At 48.6% G+C, this 25,500-nt stretch overlaps 1 protein-coding gene across 5 annotated transcripts in view; it reads right to left on the reverse strand.

Annotated features, from left to right (window-relative positions):
• Positions 1-13,416: 13,416 nt before the first annotated feature.
• Positions 13,417-25,500, reverse strand: part of acacb (acetyl-CoA carboxylase beta) — a 222,313-nt gene continuing 210,229 nt past the window's right edge. For 4 of the 5 annotated variants that reach the window (XM_072478628.1, XM_072478459.1, XM_072478550.1 and 1 more), the window contains 8 exons: positions 24,915-25,011; positions 24,242-24,377; positions 21,584-21,761; positions 20,414-20,526; positions 20,149-20,303; positions 18,899-19,069; positions 16,978-17,114; positions 13,417-13,647 (listed from right to left, as the gene is read on the reverse strand). In XM_072478628.1, coding sequence (XP_072334729.1) covers positions 13,521-13,647; positions 16,978-17,114; positions 18,899-19,069; positions 20,149-20,303; positions 20,414-20,526; positions 21,584-21,761; positions 24,242-24,377; positions 24,915-25,011 — 1,114 coding nt within the window. In that variant the 3' untranslated portion in view covers positions 13,417-13,520. Of the gene's footprint in view, positions 13,648-16,977; positions 17,115-18,898; positions 19,070-20,148; positions 20,304-20,413; positions 20,527-21,583; positions 21,762-24,241; positions 24,378-24,914; positions 25,012-25,500 lie in introns of those variants that run through there. The other variant, XR_011935459.1, reaches the window with a different exon arrangement.

A 25,500-nucleotide genomic window follows, 5' to 3' on the forward strand; every position in this document is an offset into this window, starting at 1 on the left:
GGACGAGGAGGAAGAGGTGGTGGTGGTGCCACGACAAGGGAGGCGCCCGATGAGGCCCCGTGTGTACCGGTGCTGCTCGTCATACCAGGACCTCACGGACCGGGCATGCAGAAGGTGACTCTGGATGAGTCGGGAAACCGCCGCCCATATCTGCCATCTCATGGCACACCTGGCACCGCGTGGCACTGGGGAGGACACCCTCTCCCGATGGACGTCAAGTTACGGTGGCCCTGAACTTCTACGCGACAGGGTCGTTCCAGTCGCCGAGTGGGGATCGATCCGGCATTTCCCAGGCATCGGTGCACAGGTGCATCCGTGCAGTGATTGACGCCCTGTACGACATCGCCGACCGCTATATTCAGTTCCCTGTTGACCGCGCCACCAGGATGGCCGGGCAGCGGGCTTTGCTGCCTGGCCAGGATACCCTTGGTCCAGGGGGCGATCGATGGGATGCACGTTGCCATGTGGCCACCATCGAATAACAGGGCTGTGTTCACGGACAGGAAGGGGACCTACTCCATGAACGTACAGGTGGTCTGTGACCACCGGATGAGGATCATGCATGTCTGCGCCCGGTACCCGGGCAGTGTGCGTGACTCCTTCATATTGGCACAATCGTTAATCCCTGCCATGTTCGAGGGACCCCCACCCCATCCCCGGCTGAGGGGCTGGTTGCTGGGCGACAAGGGTTACCCGTTGCGGTCGTGGCTGATGGCGCCTATACAGAGGCCACAGACTGACGCAGAGAACCACTACAACGATGCCCATGCAGTGACCAGGGGTGTGGCCGGTGATGCGACCATCAATTCACTCAAAGACACGAGTAGAAGTAAACCGTGGTTTTAATCAGCTTGGAACAGTGCCTGCCTGCGACTGGTACAATACTGTGAACCACCTACAGGTCAACTACTTCCTTTCAAGGGGAGGAGCCATGGGCGGAGCCCGTACATGCCCCAACATATCCCCCTGTGGGTGAAGCCATACAATGGCCCATAGGTGGAGCCCACAAGGTCAACATAACATAGCTGTAACACAATGGCAGAACATGATACTAATACACTGGTGAATTACTAGTACTATACATTCACCACATTCACCCCCTGTTCAAAAAATTAAGTCCGGGGGGGTGATGGGTTCATAAGTTCAGCCGGTCCGGCACACGGATTGTGCGCTGCGATTGCCGAAGCACTGGTGTTGCTGCTGGTCCGGGTGTCGGGCTCATCTGTGCTGGCAGCGGAAATGGGGCCGGTGCGGGCACAGGCGTGGACTCCGTGAGCGTCTCTTCTGGAGCTTCATTCCTATGGATCAGTGTGGCGGGAGGGAGGGAGCGCGGGAGCCATATAGGGACGGGGGTGCTGGATATGGTAGGTTGGCGGGATATAGTGGGGGGGCTGCAGTGGTGGTGGTGGTGGTGGAGCCTGCGGGCGCCAGGTCCCGGAGGGAGACGGTATCTTGTCGGCCATCGGGGTGTTCGACATAAGCATACTGGGGGTTGGAGTGTAGCAGCTGGACCCTCTCTACCAGAGGATCGGCCTTATGGCTCCTGACGTGTTTTCTGAGGAGGACTGGTCCTAGTGTCTTCAGCCAGGATGGAAGCGAGTCCCCTGAGATAGCTCCGCTAGGGAAAACAAACAAGCGGTCATGAGGAGTCTCATTTGTTGCAGTGCAAAGGAGGGACCTGATAGAGTGGAGTGCATCGGGGAGGACCTCCTGCCAGTGAGAAACTGGGAGATTCCTGGACCGCAGGGTCAGTAGGATGGTCTTCCAGACTGTCGCGTTCTCCCTCTCCACCTGCCCGTTTCCCCTGGGGTTATAACTGGTAGACCTGCTCGAGGCAGTGCCCTTACTGAGCAGGTACTGACGCAGTTCGTTGCTCATGAACGACTAGCCCCGGTCGCTGTGGACATAACTGGGGAAACCAAACAGATAGAAGACACTGTGCAGGGCTCTAATGACAGTGGACGTGGTCATATCGGGGCAAGGGATTGCAAATGGGAAGCGGGAGAACTCATCTATGATGTTGAGGAAATATGTATTGCGATTATTGGAGGGCAGGGTCCCTTTGAAATCGATACGGAGGCGTTCAAAGGGCCGGGGTGCCTTTACCAGGTGGGCCTTATCTGGTCGATAGAAGTGCGGTTTACACTCCGCACAGATTTGGCAGTCCCTGGTCATAGCTCTGACCTCCTCGGTGGAGTAGGGCAGGTTGCAGGCCTTGATATAATGGACGAGCCGGGTGACCCCCGGGTGGCAGAGGTCATCGTGGATAGCCCGTAGTCGGTCATCTTGCGTGCTGGCGCATGTGCCGCGGGACAGGACATCTGGGAGCTTGTTGAGCTTCCCAGGACGATATACTGTATCGTAGTTATAGGTGGAGAGTTCGATCCTCCACCTCAAGATCTTATCGTCCTTGATTTTGCCCTGCTGCGTATTGTCGAACATGAAGGCTACCGATCGTTGGTCGGTGACGAGGGTAAACCTCCTACCAGCGAGGTAGTGCCTCCAGCGCCGCATGGCTTCCACGATGGCTTGGGCTTCTTTTTCGACCGAGGAGTGTCGAATTTCAGACGAGGTGAGGGTGTGCGAAAAGAACGCTACCTAGCCTGCTTGGTTGAGGGTGGCGGCGAGAGCGACCTCTGATGCGTCGCTCTCCACCTGGAAGGGGACGGACTCGTCCACCGCCCGCATTGCGGCTTTGGCGAAGTCCGCCTTGATGCAGCTGAAGGCCTGGCGGGCCTCAGTTGCCAGTGGAAAGATGGTGGCCTTGATTAGTGGGCGGGCTTTGTCCGCATAATTGGGGACCCACTGGGCGTAATATGAAAAGAACCCAAGGCACCTCTTCAGGGCCTTGGGACAGTGAGGGAGAGGGAGTTGCAGGAGGGGGCACATACAGTCAGGGTCGGGCCCTAGGACCCCGTTCTCCACGACGTAGCCGAGGATGGCTAGTCTGGTTGTGCGGAAAACGCATTTCTCCTTGTTGTAGGTGAGATTGAGGGTTTGGGCGGTTTGGAGAAATCGGTGGAGATTGGCGTCGTGGTCCTGCTGATCATGGCTGCAGATGGTGACATTGTCCAAGTACGGAAATGTGGCCCGCAGCCCGTACTGGTCTACCATTCGGTTCATTGCTCTTTGGAACACCGAAACCCCATTTGTGACGCCAAAGGGGACCCGGAGGAAATGGAAAAGGCGGCTGTCTGCCTCAAAAGCCGTGTAGTGGCGGTCCTCCGGGCGGATTGGGAGCTGGTGGTATGCAGACTTCAGATCCACCGTGAACACCCGGTAGTGTGCGATCTGGTTTACCATGTCTGCAATCCGGGGAAGGGGGTACGCATCGAGTTGCGTGTACCGGTTTATGGTTTGGCTGTAATCAACAACCATCCGGAACTTTTCCCCGATCTTGACGACCACCACCTGAGCTCTCCAGGGGCTATTGCTGGCCTCGATGACTCCCTCCCGCAAGAGACGCTGGACCTCAGACCTAATGAACATCATGTCCTGCATGCTATACCGCCTGCTTCTAGTGGCGACTGGCTTGCAGTCGGCGGTGAGGTTTGCGAAGAGAGGGGGAGGGTCGACTTTTAGGGTCGCGAGGCTGCATATGGTGAGTGGGGGCATGGGCACCCCGAACCTCAGGGTTAGGCTCTTGAGGTTACTTTGGAAGTCGATTCCCAATAGGACAGGAGCGCAGAGGTCTGGGAGCACATATAATTTAAAGTTAGCGTACTCGGCTCCCTGTATTGCTAGGGTTGCAGTAGTGCACCCTTGGATTTTCACCGAGTGCGACCCAGAGGCGAGGGAGATGGTTTGTTGGCCGGGAAAATTGGGAGTCTTACCATGTCCGGATGAATGAAGCTCTCTGTGCTCCCGGAGTCGAAGAGGCAAGGCGTCTCGTGCCCGTTAACCCGGACGGCCATCATGGAGCTCCGGAGGTGCTTGGGTCGCGACTGGTCCAGGGTGACCGCGCTGAGCTGCAGGTAGCCAGCGGCGTGGTCGGAGGTGCTGGGGCAGCCCCGCGATGACTGTCCATATTGATCATACGCGTCGAGCGGTGTAGCAGATGGCGGCCAAGATGCCGGCCCCAATTGGTCGAGCGTGGAGGGCGGTGAGGAAGATAGCGTCCAAGATGGCAGCCCCCATGGATCGCACATGTCCGGCCACGTGGGGGAGGGTGGCCAAGATGGCGGCCCCCGTGAGTCGCATGTGCTGTGAGGGCTGGATGATGGCTGCCCCCACTGATAGCACGAGGCTGAGGCATCTGCAGGGGGCGGAGTCGGCAGACACGCTGCCACCCTGCGGGGTCTGCGGGCCTGTGAGTTAGAGTTCTTCGACCTGGCCAGGCAGACTTTAGCGAAATGTCCTTTTCTCCCACAGCTGCTGCAGTTCGCGTTACGGGCCGGGCAGTGCTGTCGGGGGTGTTGAGACTGGCCGCAAAAATAGCAGGGTAGCCCCCCCATGATGGGCGGGCGGCCGCGCGGCACAGGCCTGGGGTAGTCTCGGGTCGGGGGCCCACGAGGGGGTCGCGTGGTCAGCCTGGAACGCAGTAAGGCTCTGAAACGCAACCTCCAGAGAGGTGGCTAACTTTACCGTGTCAACCAGATCCTGGGGCCCCTTTTCGAGCAGGCGCTGTCTCACATAATTCGACCGGACTCCCGCTACGTAGAAGTCTCGGCGGTGAGTCCCATGTGCTGAGTGGCCGTAACGGCCTGGTAATTACAGTTGAGTGCGAGGGCTTTGAGGTCGCGTAGGTAGTCATCTAGCGACTCCCCGGGGCGCTGGCGGCGAGTGGTGAAGATGTGTTGCACGTAGACCTTGTTCACGGGCCGTATGTATAGGCTTTCGAGCATCTCGAGGGCATCTGCATAGGAGGAGGCCTCGTCGAGCTGAACAGAAATGCGATGGCTCACCCGTGCATGGAGGAGGCTCAGCTTCTGATCATCGGTGACGGAAGGGGTTGAAGAGGCAGCGAGATAGGCCTTGAAGCATCGAAGCCGGTGCGAAAAAATTTATTTCGCCTCTGCAGCCTGCAGATCGAGTTCCAGTCGATCAGGTTTGAGGGCTGATTCCATAGTTGTGTTTAAGCTGATTAAATTGATGCGACCATCAATTCACTCAAAGACACGAGTAGAAGTAAACCATGGTTTTAATCAGCTTAGAACAGTGCCTGCCTGCGACTGGTACAATACTGTGAACCGCCTGCAGGTCAACTGCTCTTTATACTTCCTTTCAAGGGGAGGAGCCATGGGCGGAGCCTGTACATGCCCCAACATATCCCCCTGTGGGTGAAGCCGTACAATGGCCCACAGGTGGAGCCCACAAGGTCAACAACATAACATAGCTGTAACACAATGGCAGAACATGATACTAATACACTGGTGAATTACTAGTACGATACATTCACCACAGTCGGGAGGTGCTTTGGGCTGCTGAAGATGCGGTTCAGGTGCCTGGACCGCTCTGGAGGGGCCCTCCAGTACCCATCGGAGAGGGTCGGCCGCATCGTTGTGGTCTGCACACCATAGCCCAGCAGAGGGGCAATGTGCTGGAGGCAGAGAAGGGGGAGGGGGAGCAACACGACGGAAAGCAGGCCTCCCCAGATCAGGAAGGTGGGGGCAATGTACAGGACAGACAGGCTGGACATGGACGGGAGGCTACCCACCGTTACCAGCTGGGCCAGCGGGCACAGGACGGGTTGATAGCCGCCCGGTTCACTGACTAGGGGAGTGTGGCAATTGCCGGGTATGGGCACGGACAGCACAGTACGGCACCAGTCCACCACCCTCACCCCACCCACCACCAACTACCCCACCCACCACCAACCACCCTCACCCCACCCACCACCGCATCACCCGCATGCACACCACCCCTCCATTGCACATCCACCTGCGGCACAACGGCCAGGGCTCACAGGCTCTCCAGTGGAAGCGGGTCTATTGCATGCCATGGAGGATGATGCCAACCCGCTCTACGATGAGCTCTGGGCTCTACATTGTTGGACAATGTCTGACTCATGGCCACAGTAACACCCTCCAACTGGACTGTCCCTCCTTGACACTGCAGCGCACGGTCCCGCCGTCTGCCCGGGGGGATGGCGAGGGCGACCCGGGGAGGGCACACTCACCTAAGCTCGACGTCCTATCACCCCTCACACACTCACTGGCGCTCATCTCACACCCCACCCCCACACGCATCGGACAGAGCACAGAGTCACTTCTGTAAGTGTGAAAGTGATTTTAATGGCAAACAGTTCATACACGTGCCCTTTCCCTATAACTAATCTGTGCCCTGCACCCATGCCAACTTACTCAGCGTCTAATTTTTTGGCCTTACTACGTCTAGGTGGTTCCCCAGATGGTACAGTAGAATTGGAGGCGGACTGCTGTGATTCCTGCCCTGTGACTAGGGAGAACTTTGGCGGCCGTTTACTGGGACGGCCCGGCCTAGATGGGCCAGGCTGTACCTCGGGTGACTGGGATGGCGAGCTGCTAGCCTGTCCTGCCCGTTGCCCACCAGATGCACCTGGGATGGAAGTGGGGGGAGTCCGAGGTGCCGCGCGGTGTTCCGGGACCTGCCCTGCAGGGGGACCCGGAACGGGCCCCAGCAACTCCTCCTCCCTCGGGGTGCCCGATGGCCCCCGGGCCTCTCCATGGGTCATGGGTACGAATGGATCCAGCACCCGAGGCACCCCCGGCACCTGGCGCTGCCAGTCCTGGATGCCCGCCCTGGTATCAACAAGGGTCTGCAAGTTTGCAGCCTTGGAATTCAGGGAGTTGACCATCCCTATCTGTGTCTGGGCGACGCCGACCAGCACCTGGGGCAATGGTGCCGATGCCCTCAGCGATGGCCTGCTGAGACTGGGCCACGGCGTTGAGCGCCTCTGTGATCTGCAGCTGGCGCTGGGCCATGGAAAGCCCCAGGCGTTGCATTCTACTACCCATGTCTGACACCGTCACACCAATTGCCTCCACCGCAGACACCACCCGTGCGGTTTCGGCCTGGGTGGCACGCATGACCGGCACAACTCCCTGTTCCTGCGCGCGGGTGGACTCTTCCACCTGCATCTGCAGCTGCTGCAAGCCGGCTGTCACCCCCTTCGATCGTCCCTGTCTTTGTGTGGGTGTGGTAACTCCAGGAACCCGGGACCCGTCTGGGCAGCAGATGGTTACCAGGGCTGGGCTGTCCTCCGACCCCTCAGCTGCTCCTACCTCCACCTGCTGTACCGGGACGGCTGTGTTGTGCACACCAGTGAGTGTACCAGAACCCTCATCGCTAAAGTGCCCAACCGAGGCGAGTGTCTCTGCAATGGTGGAGGGTGTAGGAGATAGCAGTGGCGTAATGTCGTGCTCCTCATCGGACCCGAAGTCCGGGGTCCCCTAGAGTGGTGCTTCCTGTCCGTCCGTCCCGTGTGTAGGTGTCCTGGGTGGTTGTGTCCTGTGTGTGGGTGTCCTGGGTGGTTGTGTCCAGTGTGTCAGTGTCCTGGGTGGGGTGTGTCCTGTATGTGGGTGTCCTGGGTGGTTGTGCCCTGTATGTGGGTGCGCTGGGTGGTTGTGTTCTGTGTGTCAGTGTCCTGAGTCGACGGGGACAGGGGCCTGTTGGTGTGGCTGCCCTCCCCGTCGCTGGGTGTGGCCCTCCGGCGTCGCCACACTGGCACTAGATGGGGCGGCGTACGCCTGATGGTCCGGGTCTATCCCTGTCTTGTGGGCGCCCTGGCACTGGTTGGGGGTATTGTATGCCTGACGGCCCAGATCGATCCATGTCTTGTGGCCGCCCTGGCACGTCCTGTGGGCAGTCGGCATCCGCAGGGACGGGTGGGTCGACGTTTGGTCCTGCAATACACAATACAGCATGCATGGTTAGACACGCAGATGGGGGATGGGGGGAGGGGGGGGGGGGAGCAGGCAGTGGGGGGTCTCACTTGATTCTGCGCCCCCGACCTCTGCATCCGCAACCTCCCGGTCCTTGGGTTCGCCTGCAAGGTCCAGGGCCCTCTCTTCATGAACGGTGAGGGGGCGCAATATCAGGTGGACCCCCTCCGGTCCTCTCACGCTCCCGGTTGTTATGAACCGCTTCTCCTGTGGGGGGGGTGACAGAGATAAAGGGCAACAGTGTTAGGCGGACATATACTTGCAGACCAGCGGTTGTGTGTATGTTGGCAGAGGTTCACAGCCATCCTGCAAATGCAGCCTGCATGGCTGGGTGCAGCCATATCGGTTTCAGCTCGGGCTGTGCCGCCCATTCTTTGGGGGGGGGGGGGGGGGGGGGGGGGGAGGGCGATACTCACCCTGGCTGCCCCGACAAGGTCATTGACTTTCTTGTGGCACTGGGCGCCTGTCCTGGCTGTTACGGCCACGGCGCTGACGGCCTCTGCCACCTCCCTCCACAGGCGCTTGTTGAGGCGTGGAGCGACCCTGCGGCCATGTCCGGGGTACAGGGCCTCCCTCCTCTGCTCCACTGCGTCCAGGAGCGCCTCGATGTCCCGCTCCTGGAACCTCGGCGCGGCGGGCGGCCATTTTGCCGAGTCTCCGGCAGTGGTGTCTTTTATGCTGCGACGCCGCGCGGCGTCAATGATGGCGCACGCGTCTGTGACGGATGACGCCGTCGCGATTGGCGTCATGCCGCTGCTAGCCCCTTCCGGGTCAGAGATTTCCTGAAGTTCCGGTTGGCCCGACACCGGAGTGGTTCGCGCCGTTCTTAGCGTCGGGCCAGCCCACCAATTGCGGGAGAATCCCGCCCATAAACTTTACAAAATACTTTACATTTGAAATTTCAATATTGAATATTCCTTATTATTCTCCTTCCCCTAACTTCCACAGAGGCTACCTGCTCACAGAGTTCTGGTAATGACTCTTCTCAACTGGCTAGCAGTGGATTCGGGGCAGCACGGTAGCACTGTCTGTGCGGAGTCTGCACGTTCTCCCCGTGCCTGTGTGGGTTTCCTCCGGGTGCTCCGGTTTCCTCCCACAGTCCAAAGATGTGCAGGTTAGGTGGATTGGCCATGCTGTGTCCAAAAATGTTGGGTGGGGTTACTGGGTTAGAGGATGGGGTGGAGGTGTGGGCTTAAGTGGTGTGCTCTATCCAGAGGCCGGTGCAGGCTCGATGGGCCAAATGGCCTCCTTCTGCACTGTAAACTCTATGATTGGAAAACAGGCAGACACTGGTGTTTTTCCTTTGATGCGTGGTACTGATAATTCAGTGCTACACCCCAGTGCTGTGCCATACTATAAACAAGACAGCTAGTCATTTAGTTCTACAGTCAGTGCTTTAGTATTTTTCCTTTCAGTATGAAATATCAGGACAAAATTAGAGTTTAAGGTCATTGCACACTTATTACTCCTAAATTACCTGAAATAATTTGCTCATTGTGGAATCACGTGGCAGTACGGCCTGAATCCAGTTGTTGGCTCTTTTCTCAATTGGACCATTTAAAAAAAAGTTTACTCTTCTGTTTTCAATTGGTGAAAGGAGTTTGGACTCAGTTTAAACTAAGTTATACCGGAGTTCCCTGGAGGACCTTCAGGGTGAGTGCGTTCAAATGGATAATTCCAGTCAGTGAAGAGCCCAACACTCCCACGTTAGTCACAGGACCCATGACTGTGATTAAAGAAGTTGGCATTCTTTCCTCAGTAAGAACTTGGAACTTTGACATATTACTGCCAAAGCATTTTGCATTTAAGGCAAACCAGGCCAAAGTTCCAGATAACCCTGTGACTTCAAAAAATGGGTGAAGTGCGTGTGGGAGCTAGGTAGAGAAAGAGAAAGAGAATACAGAATCACTTGTCCATTGGCTTGAGAAGCTATTAGTGCCAAACAACACTATCCTGGTCATTGACCAATCTCCTAAATCCTTCACAATTTAGTGCTGATCAGGATTATACAACCCTTCAAGCTTTTAAATTGAGAGAGGGAGAAGAATAGAATTTACAGTTTGGAAACAGGCCAATTGGTTTCTGCTGCTGTTTTTATGCTCCCCATGAACCATCTCCTACTCCACGCCCAATATAGTATAGTATGGTATAGTATAGTAGGCTGGTTTAGCTCAGTGGGCTAAGCAGCTGGTTTGTGATGCAGAACAAGGCTAGCAGGGTGGGTTCAATTCCCGCACCAGCTGAGAATTCTGGATTCTCCCTCCGTGTACCCGAACATACGCCGGAATGTGGTGACTAGGGGCTTTTCACAGTAACTTCATTGCAGCGTTAATGTAAGCCTACTTGTGACAATAAAGATTATTTACTTATGTATCCATTTGGTCGAAAAAGAACTTTATCCGTCAGTACCTTGCTAAAATACCTGACTGTACTTGGAAGAGTTTCTTTAAAGTAGAACCAAAAGTCCTATTCAAGGACAAAATCTCTGACAGATCTTACACATTTCCAGTTTAATTCTTGGCTTAATTACCATTACCACAGAGAAGAGAGATTTTACTTTCAGACAGACTAAACATCTTGACAAAAGATTAGGTTAAAGTCAGCAAAACGGACACGGTTCATCTTTATTCAGTTCTCCTGACCAAAGCTGTTCACGCATATCCACAGGGAATGCAAGATCAATGGCACACCCACAAAGACAGAGGGACCAATATGTCAGCAATAGGGGACTGCAGCTTCAATTCGGATTGCCTTTTGAGCATCTCCCTATAAACCGGGCAACAGTTAGTTACTGCTTCTCTCAAATATAAACTATGATTTCTGTAACTGTCGGCCAATTATTGATTTATCTCAAGGTATACTGTTCTGATAGCAATGTTAGCTTTGAGACGCGAAGTAATTAAACCTTTAGTAATATCACACACATAGGAGGTGAGGCTTAAGGATGCCCACCAGCAAGTTTTCCTTTGGGGATGGGAGGGAAATGGAGTGGCCAGCATATTAAACTCCTTCATGTTACAAAAATAAAACACAAGTGAAACTGAAAATCTGAACACAATTAAAAAATAATTAAGCCAACTGCTCAACCAACTAATATGCAAAATGCCCGTTAAACATTACAGTCACGTTAATCTATGATTAATTTAATTTGCCAATGTAGCTATAGGTTACCCATGTGGCAATCTTACATCATTTAGGTTCACCTGCGTTGTAATACAACTAAACTGGAGTCCCCTCTCTCGAGTCGTGGGAGCCAGCTGACCTGCAGTTTTTCACTCCAGCACTGGCATGCTTTTTCACCACAGAGGATACCACAGACAATTCTATCCTCATGTACTTTCCTGCACGAGTCACAAAATAGCAAGTGGGAATGAAATTTATCTTCTGGATTATATAGTTCCATGCAACACTGCCTGACATCCAAAATCTCTTAAATGTACAGCATTTTATTAGAGCATCACATTCATGAGAATGGAGTTGATCAACTTTTATATACAGAAAAACACACATTACAGTTTATATCACCCACACTTCTGGAATAGGGATATTTGTCCACTGAGCATGTTTATCTTTAGAATAAAACAATTGTGACAACAATACAAAAGTATTTTTTAAAACAATCTTTAAACCTGTGCCATCTCAACTCCAGAGTTGGCTCCCTCCACTTTCACGCATGAAAGACACTACATTCTTTCAAGCAATAAAGAGTATTATACGAAATTTAGCACAAAGTGGCAACTTCTATTTATACATAGATTTATTCTATTTATACTCCGATTCATACATAGCAGCGTATACAGGAACAATGGCTCGGCCACATTTTTGTTTATAAGGGTGAGAGGTGTTCATGATGGGGAAATGGGACATCCAGTTTCTGCATCAAGCACTCCAAGACGAGACATATTATTACATAGAGGCAGATAACACTTCCTGATGTTGAACTATGTTGTTTAGTCCCAACTTAAAGAAAGAAATTCCACTGTATCAATGATGATTCTCCTTTCCACACAACGTTCTTGCAACCTCTCTGGGTGATATTGTGGTTTAGAGGCAGTTTGTGCCTCTGCCCACCAGGATCAGATTGAGATTGAAACTGCCCAAACTCATTTCACTAGGACCTTACAGCCCGCATCCCATTGGTGGACTTTGAAGGTCTTGTAACATGATGTAACTACCTTGCTACTGTTTTGTATTAAACCAGTTGCTTCTTTAAAGTGAAGATTACTGATTAATTCTAGCAATTTATAAAGCTTGATGTTATATATATCAAGATCCCTGCAGAAATAATAAACACAAAACAACTATGTTCCGGCTGCCCCAACAGTGTATAAAATAAATATATATTAAGGACAACCAATATATTGATAAATTAACTGAAATGTTGAAACAGAATCATAAACCACCCATCTTTAGGACTTACTCAGTACACATTACTGATAGATGGCTTCTTTATTCTCCATTGTTATTCACCAATTTTTTTAAACCAATGTCTTGTGTGGGGGTCAATCTCAGCTGTACAGTGCACCAGAATGATGGAATGTGGGGTTTCATTTGTGACTCTCTACACAACAAGATCCGGATTACAACTATTGTTTATGCGCTAGCAAGTGGAGGGAAAAGTAGGTCCAGGAACCGTTGCATTTTACCTGGCGTGTGGAAGGTAAAGCAGCAAATCCCTCGTGGAAAAGCAAAGTTTTTTAAAAATAGCTTGTCGACTGGTGAATGGAAGCCCAGAGGTGGGTTGAACAACTGAAGTGAAGGAGAATTCACAACTATCCCAAAGCCGTGTGTACAAATCGTACTCTAGTAGCGGTCACCATGGCTAGTTAGCCTCTGAGACCGATTCTGTTTGCAGGAGTTGTTAAAACTTGGAACAATTGATAGTCACAAAGGTCATATTCACGGTGATATGATTCAGCTGCTACTGTGAATGTAAGATCTTTTTAGTCTCTTAGAAAATGTAGATATTAAATTGGATGCGACCTCCACCTTCCCTTACATTGTAGTGATCTTTTTTGCACAACGTCGACGTTTATCCGCCAAGATTGCCCAAGCTTTATTACGTCACCATGATTAGTATTTAATTGGCTTTTCAAAAGCTTTCATTCTGCTTCCATGATCTGTGAATTGCACTTCCCAGGCAAAGATATTTGAGAAAACGCCCAAGGGATGTAATGCTCCCGCAAAGTTCAGTTTAAAAAATAATGCCCCCAGATGACACTGAGGAAAATATTTTCCTTTAGTTGGTTCAGCTGGCACAAATATTACCAGTAATATACATACTATGCGGAGGCTTGAAGGATCGCTGGAGCTCAGCGGAATAACTGAGTGTGCTAAATGTTGCAAAGTTAAACTATGTCTTTGGAGCATTGTTAGCTCCTCGGCTAAGAAGAACTGCTTAGGCAATGAGGACTGATGAAGACAGCTGTAATTCCCACTACTATCTGTTATGCTGGCTTGCCAGCACGTGGCTGGGGAAAGGCACAGGATTGAAGTACCTGGACATTTTCTAACTCCCCCCCCAACCCCCCCCCCCCCCCCCCCCCACCCCCTGCCCCACCTGCCCCCCTATAGTTTCTTATATGGTGAGGTGTGCATGCTGTTCAAATATCCCTGAAGTAAAACATCCAGTGGTCAATAATGTCGGGTTTTGCTCAGTCAAGGTGAAGCTGGGCTGTCCAGGGTTGTTAAGAGATGAGTGAGCTGTGTGCGTTGGGCTGGGGTGATTTGTTGCGTCATATGAATGATGCAGTCCATTGCAACCTCTGGATTCGCCTGAACCAAGCTGAAAATAGCAACAAACAAAAAAAAAAACACAAAAAAATGTTTCAGCACATTAGGTTTCAGTTGCGTTATCTCAAATTTCATTTTCATCTTGTCTGGTCATTAAGGGAAAAATGGACAAATAGAACTCAGTGGGAACATCAGATGCCCATGATAAGTACAACACAGGCCAAAGTTTACCTTTTAGTTGCTTGAATCTGTCCTAACTACCATAATAATGTTACAGATTTGCCTCTACCATTCCCTTGATAATTTTAAATACTCCCATAAGATCATTTCTCAGAAATCCCCTTTAAAAATGGAAAAGTGCAACTTTCTCTAGCTTTTCCTCATAACCCAGACCCTAACCCGGGGGTTCAGCCTTGTGGCTCTGCTTTTCAATGCCCTCTGCTGCCTTAGTCACGAGGTGCAGTTAGATCAGAGCACTGTGCAGTTTGATCATTGCTTGCTCTAATTTATATTGGGGATGTAATTCTACCTTCCACTGTCCTTGTCCAACCAATGCATAGCAGCAATTAGCATCTGCAGCAGAATCTATCGAGACATCTCAAACTATTTTAGATTCTTCCGAAGCTATAACACCGTTTATGCTGTGCTGGCTATTTATATTCCATGTACACAATGTTTTATATTTTCCTGCATTAAATTTCTGCAAGTACTCTTCCCTCTTGTATATTGGCCCTTACTTTCCAGTCAGTGGGAAATATGTGGTGTCTTTGCCGACTGTACAAAAGACCTCTCAATGAGAGGTGAGTTATTTTTAATGATTGTAAATATTTTGAAACATTTATGACACTTCAAAAAAATGTCAAACATTTAATAGATTGAACCCATTTATAACATTTTTAAAAGTATGCTAGAATCCGTTCCTTGGGTATCAATGCCACTCTGCTAGCCTTTCTCAAAGCCCTGCTTCCCCTGTTCTCCTTCCCACCCACCCCACCAATTTCCCCCGCCCGCCCAACCCACCGATCACCCCCTCCATGGGCGGCACGGTAGCACAGTGGTTAGCACTGTTGCTTCACAGCGCCAGGGACCCAGGTTCGATTCCCGCTTGGGTCACTGTCTCTGTGGAGTCTGCACATTCATAGAATTATAGAATCACGTTCTCCCCATGTCTGCGTGGGTTTCCTCCGGGTGCTCCGTTTCCTCCCTCAAGTCCCGAAAGCCGTGCTGTTAGGTGAATTGGACATTCTGAATTCTCCCTCAGTATACCTGAACAGGCGCCGGAATGTGGCGACGAGGGGATTTTCACGGTAACTTCATTGCAGTGTTAATGTAAGCTTACTCGTGACAATAAAGATTATTAAGAAGATTATTATTACAACCAGCCTCATCAGATTTTTTTTCCCCCACCCGTAGCATGCCCCCCCCCCCCCCCCCCGCCCCCCCCGCAGCCCCTGCTCCTCCCGATGTTGGGGAAACAACACTTGAAGGGGTGCCAGTTAAACTGGAGGAATCATGAAGAACATCTTTGTTGCCAATTGTGAGTTTGCAACAACAAAGCCTTCAACCACCTTGTCGGACAGATTTACTTTTCATTAAATGTCTGTGCTCACGAGCCCTAACATTTTGCATATAAACAGCTGCGCAAGTTGTGGACGGATGAGCGAAATTCTCACTGATCTCTGCCACTTTTAGAATTTGGATGGCAGGACCAGCAGTGGAAGCTCCTCTGGTGACCACACCTTCCAGATTAAAGCATTCACCGCAATGAGAAAGGAAAAACAGACTGTTTTGTCCAACTCATTCTGTAATTTCGGAGCTGCCTCGTGCTCCTCCTGTTTGAAGTCATCTGCATTGGGTTTCTGAATCTGGATCATTTATCTAAATTAGAAATATTAGCAGCGAGCCCTGGGGCACCTCTTCAGCACTTCTCCACAATCTGGCATAACTCCTCTAACAAGTATTTGTTTTCTACCCTTTAGTTGATTTTATAATCTTTACCACAGAATATCCTGAATACCCAAAGCTATTTATGAGGCTATTGTTGTATAGATAATTCTCAAATCTATTTCTAATTCTTCTATTGCATATGACATAATGGATAAGGCTAAAGGTTCTCTAGTTGTCTGTCTCTCTTTTGCCACTCTTTTAACCTATTTCCCATTTGCTGGTTATGTCAGTAGTATTGACACAAGTAAAAGGCAGCTAGAAGAAGGAAATAACATAGTAGGGTTCATTATCAAAGGGATAGAATCAAAAAGCAGAGAACTAATGTCAAACCTGTGTCGAGCCTTGTTGAGACCACATTTGGAGCACTGTGAATACTTCTGATCTCCATATTATAAGATATAGACACTTTGGAGAACAGGGTTATAGAGTGGCACAGCGGTTAGCACTGCTGCCTCACAGCACGGGTTCAATTCCGGCCTTGGGTAACTGTGTGGAGTTTGCACGTTCTCCTCGTGTCTACGTGGGTTTCCTCCGGGTACTCCAGTTTCCTCCCACAGTCCAAAGACGTGCAGGTTAGGTGAATTGGCCATGATCAATGCGTGGGGTTACGGGGAAAGGCGAGGGAGTGGGCCACGTATGGTGCTCTTTCAGAGGGTCGGTGCAGACCCAATGGGCTGATTGGCCTCCTTCTGCACTGTGGGGATTCTATGGATAAGGTCAGAACTGAAGTTATATCTATTAGTAAAACCTGAGCAGGGTGAAACTCTTCATTAGAAAAGAGGCTCTGGAGGAATGTTTAGATTATGAAAGGGTAGGAGATTTTTTTCACTTGTGGGGTAGATCAAAACTAGGGACCATAAATATCAGCTAGGCACTAATAACTCAATTGGGAATTGAGGAGAACCTTTTGTAATGTGAAACTCATTAGCATACGGATTAGTTGAGATGAATATCATCGATGCATTTAAGGGGAAAGTAAATAAATACAACAGAGAAAGGAATAGAAGGTTATAGGTTATGCTAATGATATAAGATGAAGAAGGGTGTGAGGATTTTTGTGTGGAGCATAATGGAGCAGTTGGGCTGAATGGACTCTATGCTATATATTCTATGCAGTTCTATGTGTCCAGTGACTAACTCATAATGATCATGAAAACCTCACAAATCTCCCCAATATGTCTCTGGGATAAATAAAAGTTGAACACTAATGGGAGCTGGTGTTCATTGGCTTGAATCACCAGACTCCAGATGGGAAATGTACTTTTTCTTCCTAGCACCCACATGGTTTAAGGACTAGGATTAGGGCCCATGCAGCCAGTATTTCACAAATAAGCACAAAGTCATTTAAAATGATATTGCCTGGCCTTCAACTGGAAGATACTCTTCAACATTAACCATCTTCTCTGCTGCCCTACAACACCTTAAATACACCAACCTGCGAATGTGTTTTACTGCATAATCTCGCTTCAGGTACTTGATGTTCTCTCGGATTACAGAGCGAGTATCGTCCTCATCATGGAGGTGTTTCTCCAGCCATTCCACTACTTTCTGATTGTTGTCCCACAGGTATGCCTGCACCAAACAAGGAAGGAGATCCAATAACAATGGGATAGGTAATGGAATTTGGAAGATACACTATCACAATATTGATGTTGTTATTCCAATTCTGTACAGGCTGCTATTTAAACCTGGCGACAAGGAATGGGTGAATGGACTAAGCCATTATGTAAATTGCCAGACTAAATTCAGACACAACTAAGGGAAAAGTTTCCCTTTGCATTATTAGCCATACCAATACAGTGTGGTTCTCCTGAACCAAAAACTACAAGAAGGTCAATGAACAATGGTGTTTCCGTTATGATCTGTGCACTTTGGGCATTAGCTATCCTCCAATACCTTATCGCACATGCTCACATGTGCACGCACAGACGGGAACCTGGCTTTATCTATTTCCACCTCCTTAGCTCAAGTATCAAAATAAATCGTGGAAGACCCACTAATGCGACGGTTGAGATGATCTGACCCAACTCCCTCTTACTGACTGGTTAAGTAATTTTTCCCAAATCTTTCAACAATGATGTAGTTAGCAAATGCAAGAGGAGTGAAAATTTAAAATTTAGTAAATCTATTGATCGGATTTCTCTAGAGCTAAATGTTCAAAATCTACTCTTTGCTCATTGAGGTTTACAGCACAGAATGAAGCTATTTGGTCCTGTATAGCACACCACGCATTCTCACCCCATAGCCCATCTTCATCTTTTGCTTCAAATATTTATCAAATTTTACCTCAAAGGATGCAAAAAACATCAGTTTGAACAAATCCTTGATGCAAAGCATTGCACACCCCCCAGGAAGCATCATCTAAATAGAGTTGCTGGTACGCGTGGCTCACTATGCGTGGCTCATATCCAGATTTGTGGAAGAGTGAGCGCCTGTCAGCTTTGCATACATGTCTTCAATTCTTGGGATTGGAAATTTATCCAACTTGGCACCCTGATTAACTGTTAGCTTATAATTGCTTCAAATGTGGATGGTCTTGTCTGGTTTCAATACGGGTCCTATAGGTACTGTCCATTCCGAGAACTGAACTGGCTGGTAATGCCTAGTTATCCAACCTGTTTAACTCAGTGTTCACTTTCTCTCGTAAGGCATATGGTCTTGCCCTAAAGAACTGGGGAGTCACCTATGGATCCACATAAATCTTAGTAATTGAGCCTTCCCTAAATCCACTAGCTCACTAAATGATTTTGAGTCATGTACACTTGGGGTTTTAAGACATGCGAACAAGATAGAGTTCCACAAACACTTAGGAGAATTGCTTTGTATTTCACCTCCTCCCTTTATTCATTTGCTTAGAAATAATACCCAATCCGCTCGATGTATTGTGTCCCGTCCTCCATGGAGGAATCGAATGGGTCTATTCGCTCAAAGAGAGGCATTCTGGCGAGTAGTTTTTTAATCTCACGCTTCGATTAAAACAGAATACTCACAGGTGTTGGGCCAGAGGCAGTGTCAGGATAATTTATCCTCATTGCCAGATTTAAAGATGCAAGTTCACAGACTTTATTAGAGAGCACAAGAATTATTTATTAATAAGAATTGTACAGCAGCCACTTGGCCGGAGCCAGCTCCCCAAAATGTCCTTGCCTAGGAACACCTCTCACCATGGGGTCATTCCATACTGAGACTCGATTGGCCACCCAGGTCAGGTGATCCTTACTCTGCTGTGTTACCCTTAAAAGGGACAATCACCACAGGTGCAAAGCAGAAAACTATTCAGTTCTGAAATCCCACCACCCTAAAACATGAAATGAAATTTAGAAATGTTGCACTGACACTTCCAGGTTAGGACTAACCTTGACAGTTCCCTCTGTTTCCACAAACCACCTCCGCAGCATGGACTGAATGTGGCCATCACTCAGCTCCTGATTTGCTTTTATAATTTCTTGTTTCACCATTTCTTCCAGCAGCAGCCGGCGCAGGCGCCAATAGAAAAACCCACGTACAGTCTTCCACTCGAGGATATCCTGAAACCGAATAACAGCCCCAGTTAGACCCAGGACAGCTTGACAGCAGCATTAGGAAACTGCATTACAAGGAGACACTCATGGCCACAATTCATCCCATTAGTGAAAGCACAACAGTAAATGACAAAAATAAAACTGCACTGGTTACTGGGCACATCTCATTACTCCTTCCTTCCACCCACTCCCGTCTCCCCTCCACCAATCAAAATTCTAGGCTTCCTTTGAACACCTCTTCCCCATCCCATCAATATACCAGAAATACGATAACGCCTCAGGAACAAGCAAGAACAATCACATGGATCTGACATTAGGCTGCCCATCGGGAAAATTACAGAACAATGTAAAATGGATAACATGCAGCGACCTTCTTCTTGGTCGCAACCGGCTGATCTTCTGGTTCCGCCGAGGTCTAAGGCGTTTTGTACGGTTCACCTGCCGCACAGCAAGGGAACCTGCCGCAGGAGGTTACCTTTGGCAGGGCCGGAAGATACTGCTGGTGGGAAGGGGTGGAAAATTCCACCAATGGTAAATAATTCTTACCCAGCCAATGCAATGCTACATTACAAAAGGTCCAAGAGTCTTAAGACTACATGGATGGGAAAAGCTGGGTATAATGGATCTGTGTAGCAGAAAGGTGCTGCAGATTCAAACCCTCTGAAGGTTTTTAATGAGATCATAAATTTTGGAGGTTATCTTACAACTTTTCCTTCTTTTATAGTGCGCCTTCACTGTCTGGAACACTAAACATGATGAAGACACAAAGCACTGAGTGATCAGCTAAAGAGCTGCATTTTGCCCTGTGGCCTCCACTTTTGCATGGTCTAGATCAGGATGTCATCCTATGGAGAATATCAGGCGCTAAACGTGCACCCGAGCCCCTCCATCAGCCCCAAATCCCACCTTTCCTATCTGTAGGACAGTATCTTCCTGTCATAAAACCTCTTACCCTACAGGACAGCTCTGATTAGGACCTCATTGAGAGGGGAATGGTGACCGTTAAAATCACATTCTACAACACAATACTGCTGACCCACTTTCCATCTAATTGCCCAAGAAGATGCATGTGCATTCTCTTTCACCGTAATAACTCCTTTCTCCTGCATCCGGCCAGGTGTGTCATGAAGGGCAGCAAACTGGGCTGCCACTTGATGGTAAATTGGAAACAGGAACTCCTCTCGTGCTTTCAACTTGGCTTCTAGTTCTTTACGGGCTTTCTCAGACAGCTCCGGAAAACCTACAAAAATAAGCAAGCACAGGACCGAGGATCAAGCAATGGCTCAAATGGGGAGGGGTGTCCCTGTTTAAAATGAAGATACTTTGATATCAGGGTAGCGTTGTCCTTACCCAGCTGGTCCGCCAGGCCTGAACAAACAGTGTCAATTCTCCTCATTGTCTTCACCAAATCTTTCCGCCTGAACTTGATCTCCACAGTGCCTTCAGGCTCCAGCACACCAGCCCTGAGGAGTGAGGAGAAGAGAGAATTCCACAGAGTGCGTTTCATGTTTAATCATAGCTAAGTATCAATGAATTGCAACTCTCGTTTTGTAAAACAGTCAGTAAGGGCATTAAATTGGAGTTTGCAGCAAGATAGGTTAAAATGACACCTCTCCCTTTTGGAGGAGTTTCAATCTTCTAACCCTCCCCCACCTCTTTACATTCTTCAGTATAAAGCACCTCAAGGTTTAGTGACACAGTGGTAGTGTCCCTACCTCTGAGCCAGAAGCTCCAGGTTCGAGTCCCATTCTGGAACTTGATTGTTTCAGAAAGTGCATTCATAACTAGGACAAACAGGTTGATTATCAACCTGCAAATCCTTCCAATACATCTTTAGCAGGCATAAAAGCAGGAGAGGGGCAGCATGGTGGCACAGTGGTCAGCATTGTTGCCTACGGCGCTGAGGACCCGGGTTTGAATCCCGGCACTGCCGCCTGATCTCCAAGAGCCTGCCCCACCAGCATGATGTTGTGGGACCTGCCCTTCCCTAAATGTTTGAAAATACGGCAGGAAAACCCGGCAAGGCGGCTGGCGGGCAACCCTCTGATTTTCCCACTGGAAATCAAAAAATTCCACCCATTGTCTTTCCCTTGCCAATTTTTCACCGTGTTCTGCAAGTATTAACTCTTCATTCAGATGCAGTTCCACAGCCAAAAAAATAAAAATGAGGAGAGGTGCAAAACGGCTAGAAAATTGCAACCACCCATTTTACATCTGTCCCACGATGTCAACATCTACCCTATTACATGGAAGATCGTAGACACGAACGTATATTATAATTCCATGGCATGGTATGCCTGGGAAAAAGAGGATGCTTCATTGATCCACCAGTTGAACTCTTTGCTGTAGTTAGCAGAGGAAGAGATGGGAATTATTTGAGTTGACATTAACTGAGTGAATGGATGGAGGAGGATGAACAAATATCTAAAGTAGACTTTGCATCAAGGATATTTTGATGGGGGGGGGGGGGGTTGTCTTGTTACATTCACCTGACAATGGAATTTATGAACATTATTTTACCTGCTTTCTTGGTCTGCATAGAGTTCAATGTAAAGTGGATTGATTGTAGGGTCAATAACAGCCCACGAGCCACCTCGGAGTTCAGCGTGAGGTGGAATGTAAACCAGCACAGGCAGCTGAAACTCCCTCAAACTATCCACGATATTGGCGCCAAACTTCAGAACCTGGTCGTACATATCTGATGGGAAAAGGCAAGAAAATGGATTCAGACTGCCCACATTGGATTCATCAGCAACTCAGCAGAAGGCTGCCGCAGAGTCTTCATTGTCAGCCTCTTGTCAAGTTTCTGTTGCACGTTAGGAAAATGAAAACACAAAGTAGAAACGTTTCAGATCATATCAAAGTGGATCATTACAACCTCAAAGTGGAGCTGTGTACCCCTGATCGTATAACGGTGGAACCTCGACATTTCGGTTATCTACTTTTCCAATTGCCCACCACAATCTTCACGAACAAAGCCACATGTGAGATTCCACCTCATTGCCACGCCCCCAGTCTGCTTTCTTTTTTTGTCTTTTATGTCCTTTAGGTGCTGATTAATCTACATTTTTAAAAATTTGTGACGTATTTTATGTTCCTAGGTGTGTTGTGCTCCATATGAAAGTCCGAACACTGACAACTATTAATAATCTAGCAGGCATTCCTTCTGTTTTGGAAGTTACACTGTTTTTAAAAATGGTTGATTGAGTAAAGAGGCTGTAACAAAATAAACAGATCAACAAGGACATCTCATGTTGGATTCTTGCCAATTATTTAATGGATCATAATTGAATCGCTGGATAAAGGAAAAGGGTTGAAGGTTTATTGAACAGGACTTGTTTATTTGCTTGAACGCAAGGTAAACACCAAGGCAGACAGGCTGGGCTGGAAAGCCCATTTTCGTACTGTAACCTCTGTGATGTTTCTATGTGTAAATGCAACGCTTAGTGGGAGATGAAGTCATGCAGTTAAATTGGAGCTTGTAGTAACAATAAAGTCATTTAGAATGCTAATCCCTTGTTAAAACATTTTTATTCTCTTCCCAAAAGATGTTTACCAGCCTCACTATGACCAGTAAAAATATGTCCTCGAGTACCTCATGGAACAACCGGTGTAAGGGCACACAAATAAAAACAGAAAATACTGGATAAACTCAGCAGGTCTGGCAGCATTCTGTGGAGAGAGAAACAGAGCGCACGTTCAATTCACCATCTTGTTGTCATGTCCACATGTCCATCCTTGGCCTGTTGCAATGCTCCAGTGAAGCCCAACGGCAACTGGAGAAACCTCAACACCTCGTCTCTAATTAGGCATTTTTTTTCAGCAACTTTAGACTGTGAACGTTCCCCTCCATATTCATCCCATTTTTGTTTTCTTAGTACTTCCCACTGCAAACAACCCCACCGTCTCCCACAGGGCCATCTATCACTTGTTCTTTAATGTGGAGATGCCGGCGTTGGACTGGGGTGAGATCAGTAAGAAGTCTTACAACACCAGGTTAAAGTCCAACAAGTTTGTTTCGAACCACTAGCTTTCGAAGCGCTGCTCCTTCCTCAGGTGAATGAAGCGGTATGTTCCAGAAACATACCGCTTCTGGAGTACCACCAGAGGTGTGAATTGTGTCAAGCCAGGACTAGACACAATTCCTACCAACTGTCCTTCTACCAACAATTCACACTTCTTTAACCTGGGGTTACCCCATCTCTGGATCTGGAAAGATTTAATCACCTGCTAATGCTCGTATTCCAAGCATTGTCTGGCATCTTTGAATCTGTCTATATATGTTTCTGGAACATACCTCTTCATTCACCTGAGGAAGGAGCAGCGCTCCGAAAGCTAGTGACATCGAAACAAACCTGTTGGACTTTAACCTGGTGTTGTAAGACTTGTTCTTTAGTTTACCTTTCACTGAACACTGACCATTATTCTCCTAATAACACATTATACCAATTTACCTTTATGCCATTAACAGCACCTTCTTTAAGTCCTTAATGCTACCATTCACACTCCCTTTATCTTGTGTCTGTCACATATTTTTCAATCTCTTCTTGGCTCTGGTTTTTTTCCCCCTGGCCTTCTATTCTGCTTCACTTCCTCCAATCCCTATCCAACTATATAATCCGTCACATTTCTACTTCTCTTCAGCTCTGAAGAAGAGACACTCTTTTCCCCGGGATAGAGGGGTCAATTACTTAGGGGGCATAGGTTTAAGGTGAGGGGGGCAAGGTTTAGAGTAGATGTACGAGGCAAGTTTTTTACGCAGAGGGTAGTGGGTGCCTGGAACTCGCTACCGGAGGAGATGGTGGAAGCAGGGACGATAGTGACATTTAAGGGGCATCTTGACAAATACATGAATGGGATGGGAATAGAGGGATACGGACCCAGGAAGTGTAGAAGATTGTAGTTTAGTCGGGCAGCATGGTCGGCACGGGCTTGGAGGGCCGAAAGGCCTGTTCCTGTGCTGTACATTTCTTTGTTCTTTGTTCTTTGTTTGTTCACTCGGACTCGAAACATGAACTCTGTTTCTCTCGCCACAGATGCGGTCAGATCTACTGAGCCTACCCAGCATTCTCAGTTTTTACTTCAGATTTCCAGCATCCGCAGTATTTGGCTTTGATGCAGAGTTTTGGGTTGTGCAGTTCTGCAAATAATTTGATTCAGGGAAACCACAGACCTTACCTTTCATTCCACCAGAAAACCCGCGCCAATTTGCAAACACCATCAGGGGAAGTCGCTCTCGTTTGAAATCATTAATGACCTGTGCTGTTTTGAAAGCAGAGTCCGGAAACCACACCTGCCCAGCTTGCTGAACAATCTGGTAAATAAAAGAGAAAAAACTCATCAGCCACAAAAATTGGAAAATTTACTCAAGCATTTGAGGATTAGGGCAGCACGGTGGCACGGTGGTTAGCACTGCTGCCTCACGGCGCCGAGGACCGGGTTCGATCCCGGCCCCGGGTCACTGTCCGTGGGGAGTTTGCACATGCTCCCCGTGTCTGCATGAGTCTCACCCCCACAACCCAAAAAGATGTGCAGGGTAGGTGGACTGGCCACGCTAAATTCCCCCTTAATTGGAAAAAAAAAAATTGGGTACTCTTAAAAAAAAACTATTCGAGGATTACTGCAGCATACTACTCCTGCCAAAATAGGACTACAAAATGTGCTGTCAAAATAACAGTGAGGCTAACAGTGCCCAGCTAAGATCAGCTGACAAGTTTTGGACAGAAATACAAATTAGTTTAGCCAAAGGAGTTCAGCTTGAACTGATCTAATTTAATCAGCAGCTTTAAGGGTTACATTTTTTCTCATCTCATCCTCAAACACTGCTTTTCCAAAGTGATTGTCTACTCACTTTTGATTCCGACTCCAAGTCGGCTGGATCGGCTGGGTTTGTCAATTCAACGGTCCGGGTTTCCACCGCAATAACTCCCACCGGGATCCCTCCTAACCTGTGCAAGGTAATCATATACTCAATTCAGGATCACTCAAACTAGATATTTTCTTTTAAAGTTGTTGGGAATCTCCTCTGGCACTGAGCATAGCACATTCAGAGGTTGCTAGGACAGACAACTATGAAAGGATTCAAATAGAATTGAAGACAGACATGCTCGCAGACAGCGAACTAAGTGTGGCTTTATTGTTTCAACTTTTCCAACAGCCAACAGGACTTTTTTTTGATATAAGGGATGTTTGGCATGAAGCGAGCACACAGCCGATACTGTTATATTTGAATCTTTCAGGATGTTGCTCATGGAAGAAGTTTTCATTCTAAAAGCAAACAAAAAATTTGAACTACCAACAAATAAAATGTACATCATACTCAAATAAATCATAGCCAGGATGCTCTCATCCCAGTCCGCCCCACTACCACTCCTGGCGAGGAGGAAGAATTTGGCTCTCAGCCAAAATTCCCCTTCACTGAAGTGGGACCGGAGAAT

The sequence above is a fragment of the Scyliorhinus torazame genome, chromosome 1, assembly GCF_047496885.1.
Source record: "Scyliorhinus torazame isolate Kashiwa2021f chromosome 1, sScyTor2.1, whole genome shotgun sequence".
Lineage (NCBI taxonomy): Eukaryota > Metazoa > Chordata > Chondrichthyes > Carcharhiniformes > Scyliorhinidae > Scyliorhinus > Scyliorhinus torazame.